Source organism: Phyllobates terribilis, unplaced genomic scaffold, assembly GCF_046119375.1.
Source record: "Phyllobates terribilis strain yellow unplaced genomic scaffold, ASM4611937v1 Scaffold_4__5_contigs__length_816908805, whole genome shotgun sequence".
NCBI lineage: Eukaryota > Metazoa > Chordata > Amphibia > Anura > Dendrobatidae > Phyllobates > Phyllobates terribilis.
Genome location: NW_027362764.1, coordinates 816479175 through 816503843, shown reverse-complemented (window position 1 = coordinate 816503843; position 24669 = coordinate 816479175). Strand labels below are relative to the sequence as shown.

General features: G+C 60.2%; 1 protein-coding gene across 7 annotated transcripts in view; it reads left to right on the top strand.

Moving 5' to 3' along the window:
• Nucleotides 1-24669, top strand: part of PLEC (plectin) — a 479139-nt gene that overhangs the window by 383983 nt on the left and 70487 nt on the right. For 3 of the 7 annotated variants that reach the window (XM_073680144.1, XM_073680143.1, XM_073680147.1), the window contains exons 2-3: nucleotides 14953-15014; nucleotides 23817-23831. In XM_073680144.1, coding sequence (XP_073536245.1) covers nucleotides 14953-15014; nucleotides 23817-23831 — 77 coding nt within the window. Of the gene's footprint in view, nucleotides 1-11901; nucleotides 12138-14952; nucleotides 15015-23816; nucleotides 23832-24669 lie in introns of those variants that run through there. The other 4 variants (XM_073680149.1, XM_073680148.1, XM_073680146.1 and 1 more) reach the window with 2 other exon arrangements.

Here is a 24669-nt window from a genome sequence, read left to right as displayed (position 1 = left end):
GTCCTGTCCTGTAGTGATGTATATAGTATATACCCAGGAGGACGGTGAGGAGGAGCGGACACTTCTAGTCCTGTCCTGTAGTGATGTATATAGTATATACCCAGGAGGACGGTGAGGAGGAGCGGACACTTCTAGCCCTGTCCTGTAGTGATGTATATAGTATATACCCAGGAGGATGGTGAGGAGGAGCGGACGCTTCTAGCCCTGTCCTGTAGTGATGTATATAGTATATACCCAGGAGGACGGTGAGGAGGAGCGGACGCTTCTAGTCCTGTCCTGTAGTGATGTATATAGTATATACCCAGGAGGATGGTGAGGAGGAGCGGACGCTTCTAGTCCTGTCCTGTAGTGATGTATATAGTATATACCCAGGAGGACGGTGAGGAGGAGCGGACACTTCTAGTCCTGTCCTGTAGTGATGTATATAGTATATACCCAGGAGGATGGTGAGGAGGAGCGGACACTTCTAGCCCTGTCCTGTAGTGATGTATATAGTATATACCCAGGAGGACGGTGAGGAGGAGCGGACGCTTCTAGTCCTGTCCTGTAGTGATGTATATAGTATATACCCAGGAGGATGGTGAGGAGGAGCGGACACTTCTAGCCCTGTCCTGTAGTGATGTATATAGTATATACCCAGGAGGACGGTGAGGAGGAGCGGACACTTCTAGCCCTGTCCTGTAGTGATGTATATAGTATATACCCAGGAGGACGGTGAGGAGGAGCGGACACTTCTAGTCCTGTCCTGTAGTGATGTATATAGTATATACCCAGGAGGACGGTGAGGAGGAGCGGACGCTTCTAGTCCTGTCCTGTAGTGATGTATATAGTATATACCCAGGAGGACGGTGAGGAGGAGCGGACGCTTCTAGCCCTGTCCTGTAGTGATGTATATAGTATATACCCAGGAGGATGGTGAGGAGGAGCGGACGCTTCTAGCCCTGTCCTGTAGTGATGTATATAGTATATACCCAGGAGGACGGTGAGGAGGAGCGGACACTTCTAGTCCTGTCATGTAGTGATGTATATAGTATATACCCAGGAGGATGGTGAGGAGGAGCGGACACTTCTAGTCCTGTCCTGTAGTGATGTATATAGTATATACCCAGGAGGACGGTGAGGAGGAGCGGACACTTCTAGTCCTGTCCTATAGTGATGTATATAGTATATACCCAGGAGGACGGTGAGGAGGAGCGGACGCTTCTAGTCCTGTCCTGTAGTGATGTATATAGTATATACCCAGGAGGATGGTGAGGAGGAGCGGACACTTCTAGTCCTGTCCTGTAGTGATGTATATAGTATATACCCAGGAGGACGGTGAGGAGGAGCGGACGCTTCTAGCCCTGTCCTGTAGTGATGTATATAGTATATACCCAGGAGGACGGTGAGGAGGAGCGGACACTTCTAGCCCTGTCCTGTAGTGATGTATATAGTATATACCCAGGAGGATGGTGAGGAGGAGCGGACACTTCTAGCCCTGTCCTGTAGTGATATATATAGTATATACCCAGGAGGACGGTGAGGAGGAGCGGACGCTTCTAGCCCTGTCCTGTAGTGATGTATATAGTATATACCCAGGAGGATGGTGAGGAGGAGCGGACACTTCTAGCCCTGTCCTGTAGTGATGTATATAGTATATACCCAGGAGGACGGTGAGGAGGAGCGGACACTTCTAGCCCTGTCCTGTAGTGATATATATAGTATATACCCAGGAGGACGGTGAGGAGGAGCGGACGCTTCTAGCCCTGTCCTGTAGTGATGTATATAGTATATACCCAGGAGGATGGTGAGGAGGAGCGGACACTTCTAGCCCTGTCCTGTAGTGATGTATATAGTATATACCCAGGAGGACGGTGAGGAGGAGCGGACGCTTCTAGTCCTGTCCTGTAGTGATGTATATAGTATATACCCAGGAGGACGGTGAGGAGGAGCGGACGCTTCTAGTCCTGTCCTGTAGTGATGTATATAGTATATACCCAGGAGGACGGTGAGGAGGAGCGGACACTTCTAGTCCTGTCCTGTAGTGATGTATATAGTATATACCCAGGAGGATGGTGAGGAGGAGCGGACACTTCTAGCCCTGTCCTGTAGTGATGTATATAGTATATACCCAGGAGGATGGTGAGGAGGAGCGGACGCTTCTAGTCCTGTCCTGTAGTGATGTATATAGTATATACCCAGGAGGATGGTCAGGAGGAGCGGACGCTTCTAGCCCTGTCCTGTAGTGATGTATATAGTATATACCCAGGAGGATGGTGAGGAGGAGCGGACGCTTCTAGTCCTGTCCTGTAGTGATGTATATAGTATATACCCAGGAGGATGGTGAGGAGGAGCGGACACTTCTAGTCCTGTCCTGTAGTGATGTATATAGTATATACCCAGGAGGACGGTGAGGAGGAGCGGACACTTCTAGTCCTGTCCTGTAGTGATGTATATAGTATATACCCAGGAGGATGGTGAGGAGGAGCGGACACTTCTAGTCCTGTCCTGTAGTGATGTATATAGTATATACCCAGGAGGATGGTGAGGAGGAGCGGACACTTCTAGTCCTGTCCTGTAGTGATGTATATAGTATATACCCAGGAGGATGGTGAGGAGGACCGGACACTTCTAGTCCTGTCCTGTAGCCCTCTAGGTTCCAGCTGCTGGTGGAGTAGACCTTATTGATGCTTGTAGTTGAGCAATGGTCATATGTTAGTCATGCACGGATCATGATGGAGGTTTGGCAGGCATTTCATAATGCGAATGATGATTCTTGATCAGACAGGGTGCAGTAATGTGGGGCGGATTGCTGTGGTGTGGGGTGGAGTGTTGCAGTGTTTTGAGGCAGGTTGATGTGTTGTGGTGTAGGGTGTTGCAGGGCGGATTGTTGCGGGGCGAATTGTTGTGATGTAGGTTGAGGTGTTGCAGTATGGGGTGTTGCGGGGTAACGTCCTGAGTCGGGTTGCGGTGTTGCGGGGAGTATTGTAGCAGGGTGAGGTGGGGCGGGTTGATGTGTGGGGTGTTGCAGGGTGCATTGTTGCGGAGTGAAATTTTGTGGGGTGAGTTATGGTGTTGTTTAGCGGATTGAGGTTTTGCAGTATGGGGTGTTGCGGGGTGAAATGTTAACCGGGTTGCGGTGTTGTGGGGCAGATTGTTACGGGGCGGGTTGATGTGGTGTGGGGTGGTTGCTGGGTGAAATGTTGTGGGGTGGATTGTGGTGTTGTTCGACTGGTTGAGGTTTTGCAGTGTGGGGTGTTGCAGGGTGAAGTGGTGTTAGCCAGTTTGCGGTGTTGTGGGGTGGATTGTTGCGTGGTGGGGTGTAGTGTTGTGGGTCAGGTTGATGTGTTGCAAGGTGGTTGTTGCTGGGTGAAGTGTTGTGGGGCAGTTTGAGGTGTTGCGGGTGACGTGTTGTGCATCGAGTCATGGTGTTGCGGGGTGTAATGGGGCGGGTTGTGCTGTTGTATGGTGGATTGATGCGTTTCAGTGTGGAGTGTTGCAGGGCACATTGTTGTGGAGTAGGTTGAGGTGTTGCAGTGTGGGGTGAAGTTCTGTGAGTCAGGTCATGGAATTGTGGGTTGGGTTGTTGCGGGGTAAGGTGTGGTAGGCTGGGTTGATGTGTTGTGGGGTGTTGCAGGGTGCAGTGTTGCGTGGTGAAGTATTTTGGTAGAGGCTGCGGTGTTGTGGGTTGGGTTGATGTGTTGCAGGTTGAGGTGTGGTGGGCTGATGTGTTGCGGTGTGGGGTGTTGCAGGGCGGATTGTTGTGGGGTGAAGTATTGTGAGGTGGGTTGAGATGTTGTGGGTTGAAGTGTTCTGGGTTGGGTTGCGGGGTGAAGTGTTAAACGAGTTGTGGTGTTGTGGGGCGGATTGTTACGGGGCGGGTTGACGTGGTGTGGGGTGGTTGCTGGGTGAAATGTTGTGGGGTGGATTGTGGTGTTGCTCGACTGGTTGAGGTTTTGCAGTGCGGGGTGAAGTGGTGTTAGCCAGGTTGCAGTGTTGTGGGTTGGATTGTTGGGGGGTGATGTGTAGTGTTGTGGGTCAGGTTGATGTGTTACAGTATGGGGTGTTGCTGGGCGGATTGTTGCTGGGGGAAGTGTTGTGGGGCAGGCTGGGGTTGTTGCGGGGTGAAGTGTTGTGCGTCAGGTCGCGGTGTTACAGGCGGGTTGTGGTGTTGTAAGGCAGGTTGATGTTTTGCAGCGGATTGTTGCGGGACGAAGTGTTGTGGGGTGTTGCAGGGTGGATTGTTGCTGGGGAAGTGTTGTGGGGCAGGTTGGGGTTGTTGCAGGGTGAAGTGTTGTGAGGCGGGTCGCGGTGTTGTGGGACGGGTTGCTGGGCTGATTGTTGTGGGGTGTGGTTTGGTGGGTTGTGGTTTTGTAGGGCGGGTTGATGGTTTGCGATGTGGGGTGTTACAGTGCGAAGTGGGGTGGGTTGAGTTGTTGCGGTGTGAAGAGTTGTGGGGTGAGGTGCTGTGGGGCAGGTTGGTGTGTTGTGTGGGATATTGCAAGGCGGATTGTTGCGGGGTGGGTTGAGGTGTTGCAGGGCAGATTGTTGCTGGGTGAAGTGTTGTGGGACTGTTTGAGGTGGTGTGGGTGACGTGTTGTGAGTCGAGTCATGGTGTTGCGGGGTGTAATAGGGCGGGTTGTGGTGTTGTATGGTGGGTTGATGCGTTTCAGTGTAGAGTGTTGCAGGGCACATTGTTGCAGTGTGGGGTGAAGTGCTGTGAGTCAGGTCACGGTATTGTGGGGTGAGGTGTTGTGGGTCGGGTTGTTGCGGGGTAAGGTGTGGTAGGCTGGGTTGATGTGTTGTGGGGTGTTGCAGTAGAGGCTTCGGTGTTGTGAGTTGGGTTGATGTGTTGCGGTGTGAGGTGTTGCGGGGTGAAGTATTGTGTGGTGGGTTGTGGTGTTGCAGGTTGAAGTGTTCTGGGTTGGGTTGCAGGGTGAAGTGTTGTGGGGCAGGCTGCGTGTTGGGTGAAATGTTGAGTCGGGTTGCGGTGTTGTGGGGCAGGTTGTGGAGTGAGGTGTCCTGGGGCGGGTTGATGTGTTGCGGTGTGGAGTGTTCCAGAGCGCATTGTTGCAGAGTGAAGTGTTGGGGACAGGTTGAGTTATTGCAGTGTGGGGTGAAGTGTTGTGAGTCAGGTCGCGGTGTTGTGGGTCGGCTTGTTGAGGGGTAAGGTGGGTTGCTGTTTTGTGTTGTGGTGCGGGTTGGGTTGATGTGTTGCAGGGCAGATTGTTGCGGAGTGAAGTGTTCTGGGTCGGGGTGAGGTGTGGGGGGTTGATGTGTTGCGGTGTGAAGTGTTGGGTCCGGTTGCGGCACAGGGTATTGTGGGTTGTTGCGGTGCGGGGTAGGCGGTATGAGATGACACCTTTGCTATCTTTTGCAGGGCCTCGCCCTGGGGTCTTCCGCTCAGGTGTTTGAGGGTCGTCCTTCTGCTCATGTTTTTCCTTCTTTCATGCACTTTTAACCCTATGTTTCTCCCCCCCATTGGTACGCTGTCTCAGCGTGTTTTGCACACTGGTCTCATTGCCTCCATCGATGTTGTCAGGGGTGATGCAGCTTGTCCCGCTGTGTGTCAGTCTGCACTGTACTTCTGGAATGTTCTTCCTGGTGTGTGATTGTCAGTGTGTCATGTAATAAGGCATCTTTCCAGGGATGACGCTATGAAGATGAGGGTGTGTAGATTTGCTCAATGCTTCTTTTGGTGATATTTTTGGTGGAGTGACGTCATGTTGGGGTTTGCAGTGTGACTGTCGGATGTCTCATTGTGACGGGTGGAGTTTTCCCGTGTTTTGCCCCAGGTGGATCCAGGGATGGGGGCGCACAGAGCAGCGTCTTGTGCATTGTCTGAATGACGCATCGCACGGTTCTGCAGTATTTCACGTCTCTGTGCTGGCCGGTCCTGTGGCAGAGGCGTGATGAGGGGCAGCTCCTGGCACCAGCTCAGGTGTGGAGTGGCGAGGGTGGGGCACAGGCTCACGGGGGCTAATTACTGTGGGAAGCGCCGCTGTCTGCAGGAATGTGTAGCTGCCAGATATTTAGTCAGTTCTGTCACAGCAAGTTACAGGAATGTGAGCGCTGCCGAGCATCAGCTGTGTGACATCCAGAGAGAGATCCCCGAAACACAGGGACCTGGCCACCCCGAGTGACCCCCCGAAACACAGGGACCTGGCCGCCCCGAGAGAGATCCCCGAAACACAGGGACCTGGCCGCCCCGAGTGACCCCCCGAAACACAGGGACCTGGCCACCCCGAGAGAGATCCCCGAAACACAGGGACCTGGCCACCCCGAGTGACCCCCCGAAACACAGGGACCTGGCCACCCCGAGAGAGATCCCCGAAACACAGGGACCTGGCCGCCCCGAGAGAGATCCCCGAAACACAGGGACCTGGCCGCCCCGAGTGACCCCCCGAAACACAGGGACCTGGCCACCCCGAGAGAGATCCCCGAAACACAGGGACCTGGCCGCCCCGAGTGACCCCCCGAAACACAGGGACCTGGCCGCCCCGAGTGACCCCCCGAAACACAGGGACCTGGCCGCCCCGAGAGAGATCCCCGAAACACAGGGACCTGGCCGCCCCGAGTGACCCCCCGAAACACAGGGACCTGGCCGCCCCGAGAGAGATCCCCGAAACACAGGGACCTGGCCACCCCGAGTGACCCCCCGAAACACAGGGACCTGGCCGCCCCGAGAGAGATCCCCGAAACACAGGGACCTGGCCGCCCCGAGTGACCCCCCGAAACACAGGGACCTGGCCACCCCGAGAGAGATCCCCGAAACACAGGGACCTGGCCGCCCCGAGTGACCCCCCGAAACACAGGGACCTGGCCACCCCGAGAGACCCCCCGAAACACAGGGACCTGGCCACCCCGAGAGAGATCCCCGAAACACAGGGACCTGGCCACCCCGAGTGACCCCCCGAAACACAGGGACCTGGCCGCCCCGAGAGAGATCCCCGAAACACAGGGACCTGGCCGCCCCGAGTGACCCCCCGAAACACAGGGACCTGGCCACCCCGAGAGAGATCCCCGAAACACAGGGACCTGGCCGCCCCGAGTGACCCCCCGAAACACAGGGACCTGGCCGCCCCGAGAGAGATCCCCGAAACACAGGGACCTGGCCGCCCCGAGTGACCCCCCGAAACACAGGGACCTGGCCGCCCCGAGTGACCCCCCGAAACACAGGGACCTGGCCGCCCCAAGAGAGATCCCTGAAACACAGGGACCTGGCCGCCCCGAGTGACCCCCCGAAACACAGGGACCTGGCCGCCCCGAGAGAGATCCCCGAAACACAGGGACCTGGCCGCCCCGAGTGACCCCCCGAAACACAGGGACCTGGCCACCCCGAGAGAGATCCCCGAAACACAGGGACCTGGCCACCCCGAGTGACCCCCCGAAACACAGGGACCTGGCCACCCCGAGAGAGATCCCCGAAACACAGGGACCTGGCCGCCCCGAGAGAGATCCCCGAAACACAGGGACCTGGCCGCCCCGAGAGAGATCCCCGAAACACAGGGACCTGGCCACCCCGAGAGAGATCCCCGAAACACAGGGACCTGGCCGCCCCGAGTGACCCCCCGAAACACAGGGACCTGGCCGCCCCGAGAGAGATCCCCGAAACACAGGGACCTGGCCACCCCGAGTGACCCCCCGAAACACAGGGACCTGGCCGCCCCGAGAGAGATCCCCGAAACACAGGGACCTGGCCGCCCCGAGAGAGATCCCCGAAACACAGGGACCTAGCCGCCCCGAGTGACCCCCCGAAACACAGGGACCTGGCCGCCCAAAGTGACCCCCCCGAAACACAGGGACCTGGCAGCCCCAAGTGACCCCCCTGAAACACAGGGACCTGGCCGCCCCGAGTGACCCCCCCGAAACACAGGGACCTGGCCGCCCCAAGTGACCCCCCCGAAACACAGGGACCTGGCAGCCCCAAGTGACCCCCCCCCCCCCCGAAACACAGGGACCTGGCCGCCCCGAGTGACCCCCTCCCCAAAACACAGGGACCTGGCCGCCCAAAGTGACCCACCCGAAACACAGGGACCTGGCCGCCCAAAGTGACCCCCCCGAAACACAGGGACCTGGCCGCCCAAAGTGACCCCCCCCCCCCCCGAAACACAGGGACCTGGCCGCCCAAAGTGACCCCCCGAAACACAGGGACCTGGCCGCCCAAAGTGACCCCCCCCCCGAAACACAGGGACCAGGCCGCCCAAAGTGACCCCCCCGAAACACAGGGACCAGGCCGCCCAAAGTGACCCCCCCGAAACACAGGGATCTGGCCGCCCCAAGTGACACCCCCCCCCCCGAAACACAGGGACCAGGCCACCCCAAGTGACCCCCCCCGAAACACAGGGACCAGGCCGCCCCAAGTGACCCCCCACGAAACACAGGGACCTGGCAGCCCCAAGTGACCCCCCCGAAACACAGGAACCAGTCACCACAAAGAGCCCCCCAAAACACAGGAACCCAACACCCCAGAGACCCCCAAAACATATGGACCGAGCACCCCTGAAACACAAGGACCTAGCACCACAGAGACCCATCAAAACACAGGGCCCCAAAGCACATGAACCTGGCACCATGTAGACCCCCAAAAACACAAGGACCCGGCCATTGAGAAACACAAAGACCCAGCAACCTAGAGACCACCCCCAAATTACAGGGGCTTGGCCCTCCATAAATCCCCCAAAAGACAGGGACCCTTCGAAACACTGGCACCTCTCGGTTCTGCGACTCTTGCACACCAGCCCCTCCTCTGCGGCTCCTGCACACAGGCCCCTGCTCTGCGGCTCCTGCACACCGGCCCCTCCTCGGCGGCTCCTGCACACCGGCCCCTCCTCTGTGGCCCCTGCTCTGCAGCTCCTGCACACCGGCCCCTGCTCTGCGGCTCTTGCATACCGGCCCGGGCTCTCCGGCTCTTGCACAATGGCCCGGGCTCTTGTACACTGGCCCCTGCTCTCTTGCAGCTCGGCTCTGGCACACTGGCCCCTGCTCTCTTGCAGCTCGGCTCTAGCACACTGGCCCCTGCTCTCTTGCAGCTCGGCTCTTGCACACTGGCCCCTGCTGTCTTGCACACTGGCCCGGTCTCTTGCACACTGACCCCTGCTCTCTTGCAGCTCGGCTCTAGCACACTGGCCTGGGATCTTGCAGCTCGGCTCTAGCACACTGGCCTGGGATCTTGCACACTGGCCCCTGCTCTCTTGCAGCTCGGCTCTTGCACACTGGCCCGGGCTCTCTTGCAGCTCGGCTCTGGCACACTGGCCCGGGCTCTCTTGCAGCTCGGCTCTGGCACACTGGCCCGGGCTCTCTTGCAGCTCGGCTCTAGCACACTGGCCCGGGCTCTTGCACACTGGCCCCTGCTCTCTTGCAGCTCGGCTCTTGCACACTGGCCCCTGCTCTCTTGCAGCTCGGCTCTTGCACACTGGCCCGGGCTCTTGCACACTGGCCCCTGCTCTCTTGCAGCTCGGCTCTTGCACACTGGCCCCTGCTCTCTTGCACACTGGCCCCTGCTCTCTTGCACACTGGCCCCTGCTCTCTTGCAGCTCAGCTCTTGCATACTGGCCCCTGCTCTCTTGCAGCTCGGCTCTAGCACACTGGCCCCTGCTCTCTTGCACACTGTCCCCTGCTCTCTTGCAGCTCGGCTCTTGCACACTGGCCCGGGCTCTTGTACACTGGCCACTGCTCTTGCACACTGGCCCCTGCTCTCTTGCAGCTCGGCTCTTGCACACTGGTCCGGGCTCTTGCACACTGGCCCCTGCTCTCTTGCAGCTCGGCTCTTGCACACTGGCCCGGGCTCTTGCACACTGGCCCGGGCTCTGGCACACTGGCCCCTGCTGTCTTGCAGCTCGGCTCTTGCACACTGGCCCGATCTCTTGCAGCTCGGCTCTTGCACACTGGCCCCTGCTCTCTTGCACACTGGCCCCTGCTCTCTTGCAGCTCGGCTCTTGCACACTGTCCCCTGCTCTCTTGCAGCTCAGCTCTTGCACACTGTCCCCTGCTCTCTTGCAGCTCGGCTCTTGCACACTGTCCCCTGCTCTCTTGCAGCTCGGCTCTTGCACACTGGCCCCTGCTCTCTAGCAGCTCGGCTCTTGCACACTGGCCCCTGCTCTCTTGCAGCTCAGCTCTTGCACACTGGCCCCTGCTCTCTTGCAGCTCGGCTCTAGCACACTGGCCCGGGCTCTTGCACACTGGCCCCTGTTCTCTTGCCCACTGTCCCCTGCTCTCTTGCAGCTCGGCTCTTGCACACTGTCCCCTGGTCTCTTGCAGCTCGGCTCTAGCACACTGGCCCGGGCTCTTGCACACTGGCCCCTGCTCTCTTGCAGCTCGGCTCTAGCACACTGGCCCCTGCTCTCTTGCCCACTAGCTCCTGCTCTCTTGCCCACTAGCCCCTGCTCTCTTGCAGCTCGGCTCTAGCACACTGGCCCCTGCTCTCTTGCAGCTCGGCTCTTGCACACTGGCCCCTGCTCTCTTGCAGCTCGGCTCTTGCACACTGGCCCCTGCTCTCTTGCAGCTCGGCTCTTGCACACTGGCCCCTGCTCTCTTGCACACTGTCTTCTGCTCTCTTGCACACTGGCCCGGGCTCTGGCACACTGGCCCCTGCTCTCTTGCAGCTCGGCTCTTGCACACTGGCCCCTGCTCTCTTGCAGCTCGGCTCTAGCACACTGGCCCCTGCTCTCTTGCACACTGGCCCCTGCTCTCTTGCAGCTCGGCTCTTGCACACTGGCCCCTGCTCTCTTGCAGCTCGGCTCTTGCACACTGGCCCCTGCTCTCTTGCACACTGGCCCCTGCTCTCTTGCAGCTCGGCTCTTGCACACTGGCCCCTGCTCTCTTGCACACTGTCCTCTGCTCTCTTGCACACTGGCCCGGGCTCTGGCACACTGGCCCCTGCTCTCTTGCAGCTTGGCTCTTGCACACTGGCCCCTGCTCTCTTGCACACTGGCCCGGGCTCTGGCACACTGGCCCCTGCTCTCTTGCAGCTCGGCTCTTGCACACTGGCCCCTGCTCTCTTGCAGCTCGGCTCTTGCACACTGGCCCCTGCTCTCTTGCAGCTCGGCTCTAGCACACTGGCCCGGGCTCTTGCACACTGGCCCCTGCTCTCTAGCAGCTCGGCTCTTGCACACTGGCCCCTGCTCTCTTGCACACTGGCCCCTGCTCTCTTGCAGCTCAGCTCTTGCACACTGGCCCCTGCTCTCTTGCAGCTCGGCTCTAGCACACTGGCCCGGGCTCTTGCACACTGGCCCCTGCTCTCTTGCACACTGTCCCCTGCTCTCTTGCAGCTCGGCTCTAGCACACTGGCCCCTGCTCTCTTGCACACTGTCCCCTGCTCTCTTGCAGCTCGGCTCTTGCACACTGGTCCCTGCTCTCTTGCACACTGGCCCCTGCTCTCTTGCAGCTCTGCTCTAGCACACTGGCCCCTGCTCTCTTGCACACTGGCCCCTGCTCTCTTGCAGCTCGGCTCTTGCACACTGGCCCCTGCTCTCTTGCAGCTCGGCTCTTGCACACTGGCCCCTGCTCTCTTGCAGCTCGGCTCTTGCACACTGGCCCCTGCTCTCTTGCAGCTCGGCTCTTGCACACTGGCCCCTGCTCTCTTGCAGCTCGGCTCTAGCACACTGGCCCCTGCTCTCTTGCAGCTCTGCTCTAGCACACTGGCCCCTGCTCTCTTGCAGCTCGGCTCTAGCACACTGGCCCCTGCTCTCTTGCAGCTCTGCTCTAGCACACTGGCCCCTGCTCTCTTGCACACTGGCCCCTGCTCTCTTGCAGCTCGGCTCTTGCTTTGGGCGGGGGGTTTACAGCGGCAGAGTGGGGGAGGAGGCCGGGCATCCTGTGGGAGTGTCGGTGGGGCACACCTTGAGTGGGTCCGTGACACACCTCGGAAAGGGGAGGGCACTGAGTGGGCAGGGCAGGAACCAGACAGGGCAGGCTTGGAATTGCTTAGCCTGCGGCCAATCGGGGGGTAGAGAGAGAAAGGGAAGGAGGGAGGTGAAGGCTGAGAGCGGAGATCAGAGGCATCCAGCAGCAGCAGCAGAGTGTCAGCTCCATGGACCAGCACATGTACCGCACCAATGCCGCCCTGCCATCCAATCAGGACAGCGCATTCCGCCAGAGAACCAGCTCTGAGGATAACCTGTACCTGGCAGTGCTGAGGGCCACAGAGGGCAAGAAAGGTACGGGCTACTGGTGGGGTGTGGGCAGGGGCCACAGACACTCATAGGAAGTCACCTGTTAACCCCTGAGGGGATCAGTGCCCTCTGCTGGGTGGCATCACTGTGGAGTGCCGGCTCAGTGGGCAAGGGGGATTATAAACTCTGGGAAACCACTTTGGTTTACAGTTTGGTTGTTTTTTATCCTGTGTGTCTCCTGAGGCCTCAGTGTACGGGGTCCTACTGCCTGTTATTGGGGTACTGCCCTCAGTGTACGGGGTCCTACTGCCTGTTATTGGGGTACTGCCCTCAGTGTACGGGGTCCTACTGCCTGTTATTGGGGTACTGCTCTCAGTGTACGGGGTCCTACTGCCTGTTATTGGGGTACTGCCCTCAGTGTACGGGGTCCTACTGCCTGTTATTGGGGTACTGCTCTCAGTGTACGGGGTCCTACTGCCTGTTATTAGGGTACTGCCCTCTGTACGGGGTCCTTCTGCCTGTTATTGGGGTACTGCACTCGGATACATTGTCCTACAGCCTGTTATTGGGGTACTGCTCTGTGTACGGGGTCCTACTGCCTGTTATTGGGGTACTGCCCTCGGATACATCGTCCCGCTGCCTGTTATTGGGGTACTGCCCTCGGATACATTGTCCTGCTGCCTATTATTAGGGTACTGCCCTCAGTGTACGGGGTCCTACTGCCTGTTATTGGGGTACTGCCCTCAGTGTACGGGGTCCTACTGCCTGTTATTGGGGTACTGCCCTCGGATACATCATCCCGCTGCCGTTTATTGGGGTACTGCCCTCAGATACATTGTCCTGCTGCCTGTTATTAGGGTACTGCCCTCAGTGTACGGGGTCCTACTGCCTATTATTGGGGTACTGCCCTCAGTGTACGGGGTCCTACTGCCTGTTATTGGGGTACTGCCCTCAGTGTACGGGGTCCTACTTCCTGTTATTGGGGTACTGCCCTCAGTGTACGGGGTCCTACTGCCTGTTATTGGGGTACTGCCCTCAGTGTACGGGGTCCTACTGCCTGTTATTGGGGTACTGCCCTCAGTGTACGGGGTCCTACTGCCTGTTATTGGGGTACTGCCCTCAGTGTACGGGGTCCTACTGCCTGTTATTGGGGTACTGCCCTCAGTGTACGGGGTCCTACTGCCTATTATTGGGGTACTGCCCTCAGTGTACGGGGTCCTACTGCCTGTTATTGGGGTACTGCCCTCAGTGTACGGGGTCCTACTGCCTGTTATTGGGGTACTGCCCTCAGTGTACGGGGTCCTACTGCCTGTTATTGGGGTACTGCCCTCAGATACATTGTCCTGCTGCCTGTTATTAGGGTACTGCCCTCAGTGTACGGGGTCCTACTGCCTATTATTGGGGTACTGCCCTCAGTGTACGGGGTCCTACTGCCTGTTATTGGGGTACTGCCCTCAGTGTACGGGGTCCTACTGCCTGTTATTGGGGTACTGCCCTCAGTGTACGGGGTCCTACTGCCTGTTATTGGGGTACTGCCCTCAGTGTACGGGGTCCTACTGCCTGTTATTGGGGTACTGCCCTCAGATACATTGTCCTGCTGCCTGTTATTAGGGTACTGCCCTCAGTGTACGGGGTCCTACTGCCTATTATTGGGGTACTGCCCTCAGTGTACGGGGTCCTGCTGCCTGTTATTGGGGTACTGCCCTCAGTGTACGGGGTCCTGCTGCCTGTTATTGGGGTACTGCCCTCAGTGTACGGGGTCCTACTGCCTGTTATTAGGGTACTGCCCTCGGATACATCGTCCCGCTGCCTGTTATTGGGGTACTGCCCTCGGATACATCGTCCCGCTGCCTGTTATTGGGGTACTGCCCTCGGATACATCGTCCCGCTGCCTGTTATTGGGGTACTGCCCTCGGATACATCGTCCCGCTGCCTGTTATTGGGGTACTGCCCTCGGATACATCGTCCCTCTGCCTGTTATTAAGGTATTGCCCTCGGATACATCGTCCCGCTGCCTGTTATTAGGGTACTGCCCTCGGATACATCGTCCCTCTGCCTGTTATTGGGGTACTGCCCTCGGATACATCGTCCCTCTGCCTGTTATTGGGGTACTGCCCTCGGATACATCGTCCCTCTGCCTGTTATTGGGGTACTGCCCTCGGATACATCGTCCCTCTGCCTGTTATTGGGGTACTGCCCTCGGATACATCGTCCCTCTGCCTGTTATTGGGGTACTGCCCTCGGATACATCGTCCCTCTGCCTGTTATTGGGGTACTGCCCTCGGATACATCGTCCCTCTGCCTGTTATTGGGGTACTGCCCTCGGATACATCGTCCCGCTGCCTGTTATTGGGGTACTGCCCTCGGATACATCGTCCCTCTGCCTGTTATTAAGGTATTGCCCTCGGATACATCGTCCCGCTGCCTGTTATTAGGGTACTGCACTCGGATACATCGTCCTACTGCCTGTTATTGGGGTACTGCACTCGGATACATCGTCCTACTGCCTGTTATTGGGGTACTGCCCTCAGATACATCGTCCCGCTGCCTGTTATTGGGGTACTGCCCTCGGATACATCGTCCTGCTGCCTGTTATTGGGGTACTGCACTCGGATACATCGTCCTGCTGCCTGTTATTAGGGTACTGCACTCGGATACATCGTCCCGCTGCCTGTTATTAGGGTACTGCACTCGGATACATCGTTCCACTACCTGTACTGTACCCTTGTGCACCGTGCTACTGCCCGTCCTATGGGCTGTTATAACCGTATTATGTGTTGGTCAGTGTGGAGGGAGTTCTGCTCTTTCTCCTCCGCTCATTAGAAGCCGCGTGTGATAACCCCCATCATCTCTCTTACAGATGAACGAGACCGGGTGCAGAAGAAGACATTTACCAAATGGGTGAACAAGCATCTAATAAAGGTGAGTGCAACTCCCCCCGCTGTGTACCGCGCCGCCACGCCTTACTACAACTAGGGACCCCCGCCGCCACGCTCAGACCCACCGGCAACCCCCGCCACCACTCTCAGTCCCTAGCACCGGCGACCCCCGCCGCCACGCTCAACCCCTAGCACCGGCGACCCCCGCCGCCACGCTCAACCCCTAGCACCGGCGACCCCCGCCGCCACGCTCAGCCCCTAGCACCGGCGACCCCCGCCGCCACGCTCAGCCCCTAGCACCGGCGACCCCCGCCGCCACGCTCAGCCCCTAGCACCGGCGACCCCCGCCGCCACGCTCAGCCCCTAGCACCGGCGACCCCCGCCGCCACGCTCAGCCCCTAGCACCGGCGACCCCCGCCGCCACGCTCAGCCCCTAGCACCGGCGACCCCCGCCGCCACGCTCAGCCCCTAGCACCGGCGACCCCCGCCGCCACGCTCAGCCCCTAGCACCGGCGACCCCCGCCGCCACGCTCAGCCCCTAGCACCGGCGACCCCCGCCGCCACGCTCAGCCCCTAGCACCGGCGACCCCCGCCGCCACGCTCAGCCCCTAGCACCGGCGACCCCCGCCGCCACGCTCAGCCCCTAGCACCGGCGACCCCCGCCGCCACGCTCAGACATAATATTTGCCACTAAGATGTCCCTTGTATGTGAGGATGCCGCCTGTGATCTTGGGGTACGGTACACGCTCGCTGGGTGTGCCCTGGATTTAGTCTTTGGATTCCTATGATCTTTGATGGTCGCAGTACGGGCGTCTTGTGGTCGCCTCTTCCTGTCGGCTGCTGGGGTCCCTGTGAGCGGCTCCTGAGTCAGCGCCCTTTGTTGCTATGTCTATTTTTACTGTTACCGTGGAAACCACCACAAGTAGGAGCAAAGCTACAATGTCAGGAATAGGGACCTGGCTTTTAGATCGTCAGCTCTGCAGCTCAGGGAGATGACCGGAGTACGTGCTGTTAGTGAAAACGCGAGCGCTGTCTGCACTCATTATACATTGGAATGCAAGCTATTGCTCCCTGTTATCTGCCACCTCAGTGCTGTGTTTATTAGGTGCTCACCTGAGCTTTCTATAGAAGCAGCGGTGCTGTAAACCTTATAATAGTAATATTGCTGCCACAATAGTCGTGCCGTGCGTCGCTGCGCTTTTTGTGCCATGCAGCTTGTGCGCTGAGTTGTCCCCGCACTCTGCCGCTTCTCTGTGTGTGCCGGTTGCTGCCGCCGCCGCTTCTCTGTGTGTGCCGGTTGCTGCCGCCGCCGCTTCTCTGTGTGTGCCGGTTGCTGCCGCCGCCGCTTCTCTGTGTGTGCCGGTTGCTGCCGCCGCCGCTTCTCTGTGTGTGCCGGTTGCTGCCGCTTCTCTGTGTGTGCCGGTTGCTGCCGCCGCCGCTTCTCTGTGTGTGCCGGTTGCTGCCGCCGCCGCTTCTCTGTGTGTGCCGGTTGCTGCCGCCGCCGCTTCTCTGTGTGTGCCAGTTGCTGCCGCCGCCGCTTCTCTGTGTGTGCCGGTTGCTGCCGCCGCCGCTTCTCTGTGTGTGCCGGTTGCTGCCGCCGCCGCTTCTCTGTGTGTGCCGGTTGCTGCCGCCGCCGCTTCTCTGTGTGTGCCGGTTGCTGCCGCCGCCGCTTCTCTGTGTGTGCCGGTTGCTGCCGCCGCCGCTTCTCTGTGTGTGCCGGTTGCTGCCGCCGCCGCTTCTCTGTGTGTGCCGGTTGCTGCCGCCGCCGCTTCTCTGTGTGTGCCGGTTGCTGCCGCCGCCGCTTCTCTGTGTGTGCCGGTTGCTGCCGCCGCCGCTTCTCTGTGTGTGCCGGTTGCTGCCGCCGCCGCTTCTCTGTGTGTGCCGGTTGCTGCCGCCGCCGCTTCTCTGTGTGTGCCGGTTGCTGCCGCCGCCGCCTCTCTGTGTGTGCCGGTTGCTGCCGCCGCCGCCTCTCTGTGTGTGCCGGTTGCTGCCGCCGCCGCCTCTCTGTGTGTGCCGGTTGCTGCCGCCGCCGCCTCTCTGTGTGTGCCGGTTGCTGCCGCCGCCGCCTCTCTGTGTGTGCCGGTTGCTGCCGCCGCCGCCTCTCTGTGTGTGCCGGTTGCTGCCGCCGCCGCCTCTCTGTGTGTGCCGGTTGCCGCGGCGCTCTCTTCGGGTTGGTGCTGCATTTTTTACTGTGTCCTATATTTCTGCCGCTTATCGGTCAGTGAGCAGCTCGCTCCGCTGTCTCGCGCCCCCCGCTCCGCCGTCTCTCGCCCCCCGCTGTTTGTCCGCTCCCCGCCTCTCACTGTCTCGGCTCCCGGCCTAGAAATGCTGTGAGAAATCCCCGGCAGCTCCCGGCCTCCTGTTTGGATCTCTGCCCCAGAACTTCCCAAAACATGTTATCATCAGAGGAGGAAGCCGACCTGGAATATCTCCCGTCTCCTTCATTCTGGCAGCGCTCCAGATGATTGAGCAGCGCTGTGCTGGAGACAGGTGGCAGGCTGTCTGAACTATTGGACCTTCAGATGCCGAATTAATGGAATGTAGTATTAAAGGGATTTTCCCACGAACAAAAGTTGATTTTAATCCATAGATCTTGGAATAATAATAACTTCCACAATTGGATGTTTCCATATAATGCTCCTGTGCTGAGATAATCCTATAAATGTCCCCTGCTGTGTAATGGCCGGGTCTGATCACTGTCTTTAAGGGGATCTGTCACTTGTACTAAGTGCAGATATATCATCTCAGCAGGTAGGGATGTCAAAAATATATTGCTCCATCACATGGGTACAGCGTGTCCCCTCTCTCCAACGCTGAGCTCTCTTTCTTTGCTCGCCTTCTCTCTCGCTGCTCCGCTGGCCCTCTCGCTCGCTGCTCCGCTGGCCTTCTCTCTCGCTGCTCCGCTGGCCTTCTCTCTCGCTGCTCCGCTGGCCTTCTCTCTCGCTGCTCCGCTGGCCCTCTCTCTCGCTGCTCCGCTGGCCCTCTCTCTCGCTGCTCCGCTGGCCTTCTCTCTCGCTGCTCCGCTGGCCTTCTCTCTCGCTGCTCCGCTGGCCCTCTCTCTCGCTGCTCCGTTGGCCCTCTCGCTCGCTGCTCCGCTGGCCCTCTCGATCGCTCGCTGGCCCTGTCGTCCGCCATGCTGGGGAAGTTGATCCAGACACTGGCCTCTTTAGTTTGGCGACTCTTGTTCGGGATCTCTCCTCGTCTTGTGTCCTTGTTCTCTTCGCACTGTGAAATGTCAGCTGTCCCGCGCCTCCGTTCTTCTGGTTGCGGGTGGCTCCTCCGCGCCTCCGTTCTTCTGCTTCCGGGTGGCTCCTCGGCGCCTCCGTTCTTCTGCTTCCGGGTGGCTCCTCGGCGCCGCCGTTCTTCTGCTTCCGGGTGGCTCCTCGGCGCCGCCGTTCTTCTGCTTCCGGGTGGCTCCTCCGCGCCTCGGGCACCGCTGCTGCAGCTAATTACTCAGTACACCACGTCTTTACTGATACAAGGAGACCATTATTCTATCAGGGGCCCACATGTCGTAGGGGCCGTTCTATCACTTCTTATTGTGGATGTGAGAAGCCCTGCTGTGAAGGGTTAACTATTGGATGGTGCAAGCTGGAATAGAAGAAAACTGTTGATCAGGTGCTCTTATACCGAGGGTCCGCTCCATGGTGACTGCACTGCTAGGGGGGTCCCTCCATACTGGTAGATCATCTCCCCTCTATACGGGTCCATGGGATCTCCACTGTTGTGATCCTCTCCTGACCTCTTTTCTGGTGCTGTGCACACTGTGCAGAATTCTCAGCAGATCAAGATTTCCCGCAGATTAATCATTTCCCGCCTCCAGCTGTATAATCCTGAATGGATGGAGCCGGTCAGGTGACATGTGCGTAATCAGGGGCGTGGCCTCAGGATGCCCCACCCTTTGTCAGGGTGTACAGAATTATTAGCAGTTTGTTCCTTGTCTACAGAGGACGCAGAACCAGCACCACAGAGACACGGCCGAGGTGAGGAGGCCGAGCCCGACCACCACTGAGCAAGACACAGAAGTACAAGGTGCTCAGAGACACGGCCGAGGTGAGGAGGCCGAGCCCAACCACCACTGAGCAAGACACAGAAGTACAAGGTGCTCAGAGGTACGGCCGAGGTGAGGAGGCTGAGCCCGACCACCACTGAGCAAGACACAGAAGTACAAGGTGCTCAGAGACACGGCCAAGGTGAGGAGGCCGAGCCCAACCACCACTGAGCAAGACACAGAAGTACAAGGTGCTCAGAGGTACGGCCGAGGTGAGGAGGCTGAGCCCGACCACCACTGAGCAAGACATAGAAATACAAGGTGCTCAGAGACACGGCCGAGGTGAGGAGGCTGAACCCGACCACCACTGAGCAAGACACAGAAGTACAAGGTGCTCAGAGGTACGGCCGAGGTGAGGAGGCTGAGCCCGACCACCACTGAGCAAGACACAGAAGTACAAGGTGCTCAGAGGTACGGCCGAGGTGAGGAGGCCGAGCCCGACCACCACTGAGCAAGACATAGAAATACAAGGTGCTCAGAGACACGGCCGAGGTGAGGAGGCTGAGCCCGACCACCACTGAGCAAGACACAGAAGTACAAGGTGCTCAGAGGTACGGCCGAGGTGAGGAGGCTGAGCCCGACCACCACTGAGCAAGACACAGAAGGACAAGGTGCTCAGAGACACAGCCGAGGTGAGGAGGCTGAGCCCGACCACCACTGAGCAAGACACAGAAGGACAAGGTGCTCAGAGGTACGGCCGAGGTGAGGAGGCTGAGCCCGACCACCACTGAGCAAGACCTAGAAATACAAGGTGCTCAGAGACATGGTTGAAGTGAGGAGGCTGAACCCGACCACCACTGAGCAAGACATAGAAATACAAGGTGCTCAGAGACTCGGCCGAGGTGAGGAGGCTGAGCCCGACCACCACTGAGCAAGACCTAGAAATACAAGGTGCTCAGAGACTCGGCCGAGGTGAGGAGGCTGAGCCCGACCACCACTGAGCAAGACACAGAAGTACAAGGTGCTCAGAGACACAGCCGAGGTGAGGAGGCCGAGCCCGACCACCACTGAGCAAGACATAGAAATACAAGGTGCTCAGAGACATGGTTGAAGTGAGGAGGCTGAGCCCGACCACCACTGAGCAAGACACAGGAGTACAAGGTGTTAAGCAGGGTTGTGGAGTTGGGATCGGTATAAACTGGACCAACTCCGACTCCTAATATAATACATTGGGTGCAGTCGTTCAATGCAGTTTGTGGGGAATATTTTTCCATAAGAATTTGGGAAAGTTCTGAAATGTCCTATAAATGTCCGTCCTATTCCTGATCTCAGGGTCTGGACTTTACTGAGATGAATCTGTGCACATGAGCCGTGTATGAGGGAGTCGGAGTCATGGAAATTGAGGAGTCGGATGTTTGGCTTACCGACCCCACAGCCCTGGTGTTAAGGGCTTAATCACATTTCTTTTTAGTCAACCAATAATTCTGCAGACAGAAAAAGTCTTCTAGACCGACAACACCGGAGACTATCAGTAATAAGCTGATCATCAGAGACGCCAACTGCTGATAATTCTGTACACTGTGCACATAGGATTCCCCTCCTGACCCCTGCGCATAGGATTCCCCTCCTGACCCCTGCGCATAGGATTCCCCTCCTGACCCCTGCGCATAGGATTCCCCTCCTGACCCCTGCGCATAGGATTCCCCTCCTGACCCCTGCGCATAGGATTCCCCTCCTGACCCCTGTAGGCCGTCAATGGTCTCTGACGTGCTGTAGCTCCTCAGTGGTTGCAGGTTTTCTGTCGATTGGTCTTTACAGGTCTCTGATGTCACATCTGACCTTTGGTTGATTCCTGTGATAACTCTGTTTCCTGCTCTTTTCTTCCTCCTGTCTTTGTCCTCTCCTCTGTATCTTCTCCTGCCCCCCCCCTCTCCCGTCTCCTCCTGCCTCCGCCCTCCCCCCTCCCGTCTCCTCCTCCCTCACCCCCCCTCCCGTCTCCTCCTCCCTCACCCCCCCCTCCCGTCTCCTCCTCCCGTCTCCTCCTCCCTCACCCCCCCTCCCGTCTCCTCCTCCCTCACCCCCCCTCCCGTCTCCTCCTCCCTCACCCCCCCTCCCGTCTCCTCCTCCCTCACCCCCCCTCCCGTCTCCTCCTCCCTCACCCCCCCTCCCGTCTCCTCCTCCCTCACCCCCCCTCCCGTCTCCTCCTCCCTCCCCCCCTCCCGTCTCCTCCTGCCTCCCCCTCCTCCTGCCTCCCCCCCTCCCGTCTCCCCCTCCTCCCCCCCCCTCCCGTCTCCTCCTCCTTCCCCCCCCTCCCGTCTCCTCCTGCCTCCCCCCCCCCTCCCGTCTCCTCCTCCCTCACCCCCTCCCGTCTCCTCCTCCCTCACCCCCCCTCCCGTCTCCTCCTCCCTCACCCCCCCTCCCGTCTCCTCCTCCCTCACCCCCCCTCCCGTCTCCTCCTCCCTCACCCCCCCTCCCGTCTCCTCCTCCCTCACCCCCCCTCCCGTCTCCTCCTCCCTCACCCCCCCTCCCGTCTCCTCCTCCCGCCTCCCCCCTCCCGTCTCCTCCTCCCGCCTCCCCCCTCCCGTCTCCTCCTCCCGCCTCCCCCCTCCCGTCTCCTCCTCCCGCCTCCCCCTCCCGTCTCCTCCTCCCGCCTCCCCCTCCCGTCTCCTCCTCCCTCACCCCCTCCCGTCTCCTCCTCCCCCCTCCCGTCTCCTCCTCCCGCCTCCCCCCTCCCGTCTCCTCCTCCCGCCTCCCCCCTCCCGTCTCCTCCTCCCGCCTCCCCCCTCCCGTCTCCTCCTCCCTCCCCCCCCTCCCGTCTCCTCCTCCCTCCCCCCCCTCCCGTCTCCTCCTCCCTCCCCCCCTCCCGTCTCCTCCTCCCTCCCCCCCCTCCCGTCTCCTCCTCCTTCCCCCCCCTCCCGTCTCCTCCTGCCTCCCCCCCCCCTCCCGTCTCCTCCTCCCTCACCCCCTCCCGTCTCCTCCTCCCTCACCCCCCCTCCCGTCTCCTCCTCCCTCACCCCCCCTCCCGTCTCCTCCTCCCTCACCCCCCCTCCCGTCTCCTCCTCCCTCACCCCCCCTCCCGTCTCCTCCTCCCTCACCCCCCCTCCCGTCTCCTCCTCCCTCACCCCCCCTCCCGTCTCCTCCTCCCGTCTCCTCCTCCCGCCTCCCCCCTCCCGTCTCCTCCTCCCGCCTCCCCCCTCCCGTCTCCTCCTCCCGCCTCCCCCCTCCCGTCTCCTCCTCCCGCCTCCCCCTCCCGTCTCCTCCTCCCGCCTCCCCCTCCCGTCTCCTCCTCCCTCACCCCCTCCCGTCTCCTCCTCCCCCCTCCCGTCTCCTCCTCCCGCCTCCCCCCTCCCGTCTCCCCCCTCCCGTCTCCTCCTCCCGTCTCCCCCCTCCCGTCTCCTCCTCCCTCCCCCCCCTCCCGTCTCCTCCTCCCTCCCCCCCTCCCGTCTCCTCCTCCCTCCCCCCCTCCCGTCTCCTCCTCCCTCCCCCCCCTCCCGTCTCCTCCTCCCTCCCCCCCTCCTCCCGTCTCCTCCTCCCTCCCCCCCTCCTCCCGTCTCCTCCTCCCTCCCCCCCCTCCTCCCGTCTCCTCCTCCCTCACCCCCTCCCGTCTCCTCCTCCCTCACCCCCTCCCGTCTCCTCCTCCCTCACCCCCTCCCGTCTCCTCCTCCCTCACCCCCTCCCGTCTCCTCCTCCCTCACCCCCTCCCGTCTCCTCCTCCCTCACCCCCTCCCGTCTCCTCCTCCCTCACCCCCTCCCGTCTCCTCCTCCCGCCTCCCCCTCCCGTCTCCTCCTCCCGCCTCCCCCTCCCGTCTCCTCCTCCCGCCTCCCCCTCCCGTCTCCTCCTCCCTCACCCCCTCCCGTCTCCTCCTCCCGCCTCCCCCCTCCCGTCTCCTCCTCCCGCCTCCCCCCTCCCGTCTCCTCCTCCCGCCTCCCCCCTCCCGTCTCCTCCTCCCGCCTCCCCCCTCCCGTCTCCTCCTCCCGCCTCCCCCCTCCCGTCTCCTCCTCCCGCCTCCCCCCTCCCGTCTCCTCCTCCCGCCTCCCCCCTCCCGTCTCCTCCTCCCGCCTCCCCCCTCCCGTCTCCTCCTCCCGCCTCCCCCCTCCCGTCTCCTCCTCCCGCCTCCCCCCTCCCGTCTCCTCCTCCCGCCTCCCCCCTCCCGTCTCCTCCTCCCGCCTCCCCCCTCCCGTCTCCTCCTCCCGCCTCCCCCCTCCCGTCTCCTCCTCCCGCCTCCCCCCTCCCGTCTCCTCCTCCCGCCTCCCCCTCCCGTCTCCTCCTCCCGCCTCCCCCCTCCCGTCTCCTCCTCCCGCCTCCCCCCGTCTTCTGCTGCCTCTCCCGTCTTCTGCTGCCTCTCCCGTCTTCTGCTGCCTCTCCCGTCTTCTGCTGCCTCTCCCGTCTTCTGCTGCCTCTCCCGTCTTCTGCTGCCTCTCCCGTCTTCTGCTGCCTCTCCCGTCTTCTGCTGCCTCTCCCGTCTTCTGCTGCCTCTCCCGTCTTCTGCTGCCTCTCCCGTCTTCTGCTGCCTCTCCCGTCTTCTGCTGCCTCTCCCGTCTTCTGCTGCCTCTCCCGTCTTCTGCTGCCTCTCCCGTCTTCTGCTGCCTCTCCCGTCTTCTGCTGCCTCTCCCGTCTCCTGCTGCCTCTCCCGTCTCCTGCTGCCTCTCCCGTCTCCTGCTGCCTCTCCCGTCTCCTGCTGCCTCTCCCGTCTCCTGCTGCCTCTCCCGTCTCCTCCTGCCTCTCCCGTCTCCTCCTGCCTCTCCCGTCTCCTCCTGCCTCTCCCGTCTCCTCCTGCCTCTCCCGTCTCCTCCTGCCTCTCCCGTCTCCTCCTGCCTCTCCCGTCTTCTCGCCCCCTCCCGTGGACTCTGCAGCACTGGAGGGCAGAGGTAGGTGGCCGCTTCCCCATGCTGGGTCACTGCAGGACTGTGCATGGCTTGTACCATATTAACCCCACGTGCGGTTGTTGCTGCGGTTGACCTTGTGTCTGTCCCATCCGGAATTGGTCACTGTGATGGTTGCTGGTGTCTGTCCATGCCGCACTCATCCTCTGCATGGCGTGTGACGGTGGTTGTGCTGTGAGGTCTGCCTGTATGCCGCCATCATTGTCACAGACGCCCCTGACCTGCTGACAGCTGTGTTGTACAATGGCGCTGTCATTTCTGCCACCGCCCGGGGCACAGCCGTATCCTGATTGTATAGATTGTATATGCTGCTTCCGCTAATCTCTGCTGCAGTCATGTCTGTTTACTAAGGTGTCTGCCCGCTTAACCCTGTCCATGCCACAGACTGAGCGCATGAGGCACGGAGGCCGTCCGTGTCTAATACCACCCTGTGCCAGTCAGGTGGCAGCACTGTTCCTTGACCACCTGTCTGCTGTAGATATACAGACGCCTTATGTCGAGCAGATGGAGCAGTATTTAGTGTAGCAGTGTGGAGGTGGTTTGCGTGCGGAGCAGCGTGCCCAGCTCTGCCAGCGCCGTTGGCTCACATATTCTATACATTCTGCTGATTTGGCCTCCGGAGACTCCTGGAGACATTGGGCCCTTTAGGAGAATTTTCCTACATTAGAGCGGCCTAGTGCCAGGAAAATCCAGCTGTGCCCAGCCAAGCTCCAGAGTCCAGCTCCATGCAGAACTCCCTGTGAGTCTGCTGCATCTGACGCCCAGGAGCAGCGATCAGAGGTGCAGTCTTATCAGGTGTCGTCAGCACGGACGCTGCTCTGAC